Source organism: Rhagoletis pomonella, unplaced genomic scaffold (assembly GCF_013731165.1).
Source record: "Rhagoletis pomonella isolate Grant_MI unplaced genomic scaffold, Rhpom_1.0 Rhpom_scaffold_00012, whole genome shotgun sequence".
NCBI lineage: Eukaryota > Metazoa > Arthropoda > Insecta > Diptera > Tephritidae > Rhagoletis > Rhagoletis pomonella.
In genome coordinates this window covers 14997262-15006196 of record NW_023458566.1, presented here as the reverse complement: position 1 = coordinate 15006196, position 8935 = coordinate 14997262, and the positions used below count along the sequence as shown (strand labels likewise).

General features: G+C 36.1%; 1 protein-coding gene across 1 annotated transcript; it reads left to right on the top strand.

Annotated features, from left to right (window-relative positions):
* Positions 1 to 17: 17 nt before the first annotated feature.
* Positions 18 to 1070, top strand: LOC118747466 (pupal cuticle protein Edg-78E-like; the record flags this gene model as incomplete). The annotated part of the gene is made up of 1 exon (XM_036481517.1): positions 18 to 1070. A coding segment is annotated over one exon (369 nt), but the record flags the coding sequence as incomplete, so codon positions are not given.
* Between the last annotated feature and the right edge of the window lie 7865 nt (positions 1071 to 8935).

Sequence of the window (8935 nt, the reverse complement as noted above, 5' to 3'; positions counted from 1 at the left end):
CTAAACCACTTATTTGAATTTCAACAACCCTGTCTCCTTTTTTTCAGCTACTGCTCGCCACTCTCTTCGCTTACGCCTGCGCCGATAATATCGACAAGGACGCACAGGTGCTGAGTTTCAAGAACGATGTCGCGGATCCGGAGGGCAACTATGCCTACGCCTTCGAAACCAGCAATGGCATACAACAGCAAGAAGCCGGCAATCCAGCGGGTGTAGCTGGCCAATACGAGTATGTATCACCCGAAGGTGAACGGGTCTCAATTAGCTACACAGCCGATGAGAATGGTTTCCAACCTACCGGTTCGCATATTCCAACACCACCACCAATTCCAGAAGCTATTGTGCGCGCCTTAGAATACATTGCAGCGCATCCCTCGGCTGTTTAAGGCAGTCGAACGAAGTTCCGAGAATGTTGGGAGGCTGAAGACCTAATAAAAAATACTAAAGAAATCTGCGGTCGGCGGTTGATAAAAAAGGCAACGACGGCTGCAACGAGTGAGAAGTGATGATGATTATTAGATTAGATTAAGCGAGTGAAGAGGCCATGTTGGAAGCTAAATTGCATCAATGAATTATTTTTAATAAACAAAAAACAAAAGAAATGTACTTACATATGTATATAAATATTAGTTACCTAGTCAATGTAGTCTTCTAAAGTGGTGCACAATGAGATGCATTCTTTTAAGCTCAATCTTGCTAGCGCACTGTACTTAGTAATTATAGCTACATACATACATATGTACATGAAAACATGAATACATATGTATGTATATGAAAAAGAGCACATAAAGGGCCATACTCTCATAAAGTTAACAAATACATACATACATACATATATACATTTATATTCATTTGTATTAATATAGATGAGCAAATAGACATTGATGCGGCACTTAAACGTGTTTAATTTAAGCGAGTTTCACATACATACATTAAACATACACACACACATACGCATGCATATTTTTCTATTGTATTATTAAAAGCATATACATACATATGTACATATTTAGAATAAAATTGCAACCAAGTTTTCCTAAAAGAATAAGGAAATATAAAAAAGTTTTTGAACTTCGGAGACAAGGAACTACAAACAAAAAAACTGTCACAGTGAAGAGCAGGGCTGCCAACTTGGCTCAAACCGTGCCATTTTTGGCCCTATTTTACATCGAATGACACTTAATTTTTTATGAAACTTTTAAAAAATAGTAGTATTTCAATATATTTTTGTGAAATCCTTTGCGTGCGCTTTTTTGTTCTCAACTAAAATTTTCAAATTTCTATAGTGTATACAACTGGTTTATCTCATTTTGGCATTGGACTTTTGTTTTAGGAATTTGTTTCTAATTTGAATGCTAAATGGGTAGAATTAAAAAGAATGGCACATTTTTTGGCACTTTCAATTTTTTATTTGGCACATTTTGGCACTCAATATGGCACTTCATAGCTAAGGATAGTGGGCAGCCCTGGTGAAGAGTTAACTCACATTAACCAGTTTGACTTTAAATTATTTACTTGTCGAATGTGAATTACTTAACTGGTCAATGCGAAAACGGCCCTAAGACTTACTTGCAGACAGATTTTAGACAAAAGAAACATGGCATTTGTTTGAAGAATGCATAGAATTTCGAGCTGTTGTCCAGCAAACTGGTTATAATCTATAGATCTCCTTAACGGTAAATAAGCTTTAAAACGTAAGCAAACAAATGCGTTAAATTTGCGAAACATCTTCACATTCATTATAGGTATTTTATGCAAATGATATTCATTTGATTTTGACAAAGTTGCAGAATGTGGCTAGAATAGCTACACAACGAGATACATTGTACATACATACATACATACATACATATGTATAAGCTAAGTATGTACATAAGTATATATAGATAAATTAAAAATGAATGACGATAAAAAAAAATACCTCATCAAATTGCTTGTGCGGGCATAGTGTTCCCATGCGGCTGCGCTAAATACAAGCCGACACGCTGAAGGCACGTTGATCTTCAGTCTAGATTATGCAATAAATACAGCGAAAAGAGTACTAAAAAAAAAAGAATATACCCAAATATTTACTTGAATACATATGTAAATGTGTAAAAGATCACATAACTTAAATGAAAAAAAAAACGCCAGAAATTTGTAAACGACCGGGGAGCATTGAAGGCAACTAAGCTTACATCGAAATTGGCTACAAGCAAGCATATTGTTCCAGCGCTCTCAGATGCTTCTTTAACTGCCAGTGGCGCTGTCTTCTTGGAAATTAAATCAAGCAAATAAATAATGCAAATTACAAAATCAAAAAAAAAAAAAGAAAAAATCGCATGCTTTTTTGTCTCCCCATACGCCGGTTTAACACGCATGTTTGCTGCTTTTCATGAAGGCCCCCCCCCCACATGCTGCTGAGCTGCGGATCTTGCTGCCCGCTACCTACCATCAGCATCGTTCAAAATTAATTCTGCTCCATATCCCAAATTCGCTTTCAACGACCGCAACCGCAAGTTCAACTAAAACATACATTCGGCTCGCAGCCAAATAGCTAAACTCAAAAATGCTCCAGCTTCCAGCTACCGATCGCGTTCGCCAACCCCGCTTGCACTGTTTCGAGCTGTTACCTACATTCATTCATCTGCATATGCATACGGTCATACGATATCGCAGTCAATTGATTTTTTGGCATGTATACATACATACATATGTACGTATGTATGAATGCACTCATAAATGTAGGTCAGTGTTGAGTGTGTGTGTGCGGCGGCTAATTTCAGCTTCTTTACTTTTTTGTGTAATCTGGTTTTTAATAGCTCTTTTATTTTAAACAAATTATGCAGGCAAATGCATTTACACACATACATATGTACATTAGGGTGCGCATCGAAAATGCGCGTTTGGAAATTTCAAGACCTCAGCCCCTAATTTTATTCGTTTTTATGAGAAATATTATTGCCTATTTTTATAGATTTTTTAAAGGTCAATTAGAGTTCGCGACCTGTCGATTTAGGTTAGAAAATACGATTTTGTAGATTAATGAGTTTTGAATGAGTACTTTTGCTTCCAGTTCAAAGAGCGAATATGACCTGAGAAGAGGATATATAGGCCTTTAAAATGTCATATAATAATCTATTGTCGGACTCGGCTTGTTGCTAAAGAGCGATTGTATATATAAATTTTGAATAAATATTGATGAATTAATTAGACACAGTGCACAAAAAAAAACTGAAAGTCCGGTACATTCAGTCGCCTTACCTCGACAATTTTTATGCGATTGCAACAAATGGGCTATTTAATTTTAGATAGTACTACATATTTTGCAATTGTGGAAATTATCGATGGTCAAAATTAAAAAAATTACGAGAAATACGTTTTTTTTTTATTTTACCCGATAAAAAACTCAACAAGCCAATAGATTATTACATACAATTTTAAAGGCCTATTTATCCCCTTCTCAAATCATATTCGCTCTTTGAAATCGAGTCCAAAATAGTCATTCAAAAACTCATAAATCTACAAAATCGTATTTTCTGACCTAAATGGACAGGTGGCGATCTCTAAAGGACCTTTAAAAAATCTATAAAAATAGGCAATCGTATTTCTCATAATGAAATGAATAAAATTAGGGGGTAGGGTCTTGAAATTTCCAAAAAGAGCATTTTCGATGGGCACCCTAATGTACATACTTACATACATGCATGCTATTATGTACATATGTATATTAGACCGTGTCACCTCACAAGCAAACAAAAAATTTCGCCGTACACCCCTGAGTCTTAAAGTATTTTTGCGAGGCAATTTCGATTTTTTTTGCCGAACCTAGGGTTCACCTTTTTAAATTTTTCGGTGCCACCTACATTCGTCAATACATTTTTTAAAATAGTTCTACTAATAGTTCTAATGGAAACCACAAAAATGCGTGGTCTTCTAGACAAGAGCATCCATGTATCATTCTTTAAGATCCGAATGCCGAAGAAGTGACGAAAAATCTTAAAAGGCGACCCCTACGTTCGGCCGATTTTTTTTTTTTTTGAAATTGCCTTTCAAAAATACTTCACGTTAGAAGTTTAACGGCGAACAATTTTTTTTGTGGTACGGTCTAATGTACATACAGATGCACCTACTTACCAAAAGCGGCATCAGATACGCTACAAGCGATGGCTTATTAAAAGTCTAGTGACGCGCATGTCTCGTTTGCAAAGGCTTATGAAATTTGTTAATTATTTACAGTATTTTTTTTTGGCTTAAACAGATGGTAATAAAATAAAACAAAATAAAATAAAAAAAAAGATTTTTATTAAATTAAATAAAAAACTACTTTCGGTTTTAATTTGATGAAGCTATTGGGACTAATTGCAAGTTAAGCAGCAGTTTTTTTTACGTGATTTTAAATTTCATTAGCTACTAATTTTTAAACCTTTTTTTTATAATTTTTTAATTAAGTAAATATGTTGCGCATCAAAAAGCAATAGTGCGTGCTTACTTTCGAAACATAGCCGTATCTTTACAACACATGTACATATGTATGTATGTAAATATCAGTCTAGCGCATTTCCGGTAGTTTCGACAGAAGCGTCTCAGCTTAAACGGACTTCAATGCTAACTGGTGCTTAAAGCCGATTGAGGCTGCTGCTATTAAAACTGGCGTGAGCGTGTTTGCAAGCGATATGTCCAAATTAACCATTGCCTATAATTAATAGCAGTTTCAATTAACTATTTGTGATTGGACTATGATTGATACTAATATTCAAATTGATGTTGAGTAGTTTGCGGGCATTGTAAAACATTGACAAATCAACAAAACTAATTAAATTAACTTTTCGGCAATGCCTGCAGGCATTTTTTATTTACTAGTGTTCGCCTAACGGTAGAAAATCAACCACTAAAGTTGAGATGAAATTGGGTGAGTAATGGTGTGGTGATTAAGGTGAGTTGAGGTGAATTGCCTTGAACAACATAACATAACATTTCATAGCATACCATAGCATAGCATAATTTAACATGGCATGAGATAACATAACATAGCATAGCATACCTTAACATAATATAACATAACTTACTTAATATAACATAACATAACATAACATAAGATAACGTAACGTAACATAACACAACATACCATAACGTAACTTGACATATAGAGATAATGATTTTATTTTTTAACTTTAAAGGCAGTGCCACAGAATTGGTCATTTGCCCAAAATTTGGTGCAAATTGTATCCCAATCGCGTGAATGCACAAATATTTTTCTTTATCCCAATCATGAAAAACATTTTATTCAAATTTTTCCATAGAAGTTCGCTGTACCAATCGTGTGACTACAAAAAAAAAATTTGATTCCCAATGTTTATATTTTGTACCAATAGCCCAATAAAAAAAAATGTACAAATCTGTGCAAATATGCCATACGTGTGACATTGCCTTAACAGCCTTATTTTTTGGGCTCGGAATCTCATGCAAAATGCATGTTTTTATTGGGCATCCTCAAATGGAAATGGTTAAATTATCTTTACAAATCATGAAATTTCCTTTGAAATGGCATTCAATCGTGAGTGAATATTTTTTCATATTTTGCAGTAAATGCATGGTTTTGCATATTTTAGTATATTAAAAAAATGCATATAGTTTTTGCATATTTTTATTTATTTTTTTTTATTTTCATTTGGTGCGAAATCTTTTGACATAAACATTACTTATAATTTTTTCCCAAATATTCATCTTGATATCTTCTCGGATCGCCAAGCGACCTTTAAAGCACTCACTTGTACCTCTGTTAGATTACAACTAGTGACGAACTGTAGGAGAGAGGCTATATCTCTGATCAATACCAAATTAAGCTAATATGGGTCTCGCCCTGAATGTGTCCCACGCAAAAATTAGCGAAATTTTTTATTTCAAGGCCAAGCAGTGGTGGTATCGTTTGGGATTTTACAGGATTACACGGCTGTTCACGATGTCCTATGACCCACTTTAAACCAAAGCACGGAGCCTAACTCTCTCCCCTACAAAATCCTGAGCCGTACTGTTTACCCACCTGAACGATGGAGGTCAAACTACAACGGGGAATTCACGTCGATGACGAACCAATTCCGACGGTGAGCAACCCGAATGAGTGAATGAAGCTGCAGACTTGCCAAAACACGGCACTCAGGACAGTGACAGAATGCCTTCTGATGTCGCCAGAACACTACCTGCACGACGAGGCTCATATGCTCTCCGTTAGGGAGCATAACACAGTGCTCAGCAAGCCGTTTCTAGTTGGGAGCAACAGACGTGGTCACCCAAATAGACAGCTGCTTGCAGAAAAGCCCTCGCCCAGGTACGTCTGGAGGCATCTCTTCGAACTGACGGACGAAGTCCAGAGGCTCATCAAACAACCTCTGCACCCGACAGCCTATCGACAGGCCTTCAACGGCATTCACAGAGAGGCAGTCTCGAGTTATGTAGACTCTCGACCTGTGAATGCCGATCTGGGTAAACAACCACCAGACGTGGACGAGACAGAACTTCGTCTGCCTCGGGAGACTCGGACCACAATAGCCCAACTGCGCTCTGGTTACTGCAGCCGGTTGAACTCATACCTGAGCAGAATAAACGAAGATGTTCCGAATGAATGCCCGGAATGCGAAGAGACGCCCCATGACTCACAGCATCTCTTCGTATGCCCACTGAACCCCACCCTACTGACGCCCCTGTCCCTTTTGACGGACCCCGTCGAGGCTGCACGCTTCCTGGGGCTACCGCTAGTAGAGCTTAACGACAACGATTGAGGGACTAACCGATCTGGTCGGGATTGTTGTAGCCGCTACAACAACAACAACAACCAAAGCTCTCTTAGGAATGAGCAAAGAAGATACTTACAAACATACTCGCAAGGATAAGGTTCAAAGCAGTCGGCAAACCACCCCTGCAGAATATATTCCAGAGCTGCACTCTGCCTCCCTCTGTATGACGTACTAAAATTTATTAAAGCCGCCAAATGGCTGTAGCTTGGAATACTTGTGGAGTCCAAATGGTAAACTTACTAATTGCTTAACAGGGTGACAATCCACTTATACCAACCAACCATTCATTTGAACCACTATTAAACTATCAATGTTTCTATTTGCACAAGACTGTAGCGGTCTGCTTGATTATAAACTAATTTTACACATAAATATGTATGTAGTACCAGGTTGACCGAGCTTTGCCCGGAAAGCATATACTTTTTAAAGTTTTCGAGGTTTGGATATCAAAAACTGGTCATTTGGATAGCTTTTAAAAAAATATTAAAAAAAAGATTCCACTTCGATATCTTTCAAGTAAATTTCTTACTCAGAAAATTAGGGGTGCAATTTTGTAACTCTATTGTTCGCATTTGTCTTGCTTTACAAGGCACAGAGGTCTGTAAGTGCCAGACGCAAAAGGTATGCCACAATGAACGCCAAGAAAACAATTTTATACTGCTTCCACTCCAACAATTTTATACTGGATCCACTATAGCGGACAAATTTTTTTTTTTTAGTTTATTGAATTCGCTCGAAACTTGTTATTCGGGGTGATTTGAGGTCGCTGATTATGAATTTGGCTATGAATTTTTAAAATTCAAAATGGCAAATCCAATATGGTGGAATAATTTTTAAAACTTGATTCACATTGCTCGCAACTTGGTACTCGGGGGTTTTGGTAGTATTTAGGAGTTTTTATGTTCGCTGATTACGAATCTGAAAGCAGGTTTCAAAAATTTTAAATTATGGGTTCAATATAACGGCTTTCTAATTTAAAATCTTTGTGTTTTTTAATAGAACATAGTGAATATTACACTCATCTAAAATTCAAACATTAAACACAGTTGGCAAAAGTTTTATGTATGTGTGGAGTTTATTTGTTAATTAATAAATCAATAGGGCTGTTGAGGATGTTGTCGAAATAGTCTTGGATTTGCAGTTGGAATTGCATTTCGACCTCTCTCGATTCAAAAACGCCCTATATCAGCACATTTTCAATACATTTTGAAGTGAGATAGGGCATTTTTGAATAGAATTCTGAAATAGAGCGTTCTTCAACCAAATTCTGAGATAGAGTGTTTTTCAATAAAATTCTGAAATGGGGCGTTCTTGAAAAGTTTTTTGAGATAGGGCGTTTTTGAACTGACTGCCGAGGTAGGTCGATCTTCCACTCAGCAATCGATTTGTAAATTTTATGCTGACCGCCATGGCAACCGTGTGCATTTTACTGTTGTGAATTTACAAATGCAACGAATATGCAAATGCAAGAGCCTATGTACAATATTCTGAAGAGCCCTAATATGTCAATAGATTTTTACCAAAATTTGGCAGACATTTTTTCTGCAATTTTTAAATCTAACATAATTGACTACAAGTAAAAGCGCTCACTAGGTATTTTATGCATACAAAATGTACATACATTTTTAACTGACTTCACAAAAAGAAGAAAGTTGTCAATTCCACGTTAACCGATTTCCATAATTCCACCACACTACCTCAAAGGTGGTCCCATTCGGTGTAAATCCGATTATTGGATCATGAAGAAATTAACGATGATCTTAAATTTGTATATGAGAATTGAAGTCGGTTTTGTTTTTTGCATAAAATTATTTATTCTTAAAAATGTTTATGTTTAAAAGGTTAGTATAAATGTAAGTCTCAATAAATACGTATGTACACGTACATATATATACCAATTTCTTTTACAAGTAAAACTTGCTATTTTTAACCGACTTCACAAAAAGGAGGAAGGTTATCAATTCATCGGAATATTTTTTTTAAAAATTTTTTTTTTTGTATGTAGGGCATAATTTTGGATCACGTTAACCGATTTCCGTAATTCACTTTTTAAAGAAAAGGTGCTACCTCGCAGGTGGTCCCATTCTAATTTGGTTCAAATCCGATCATTGGATCAGGAAAAGATTAACGATAATCTTAAATTTTTATATGAGAATGTAAGT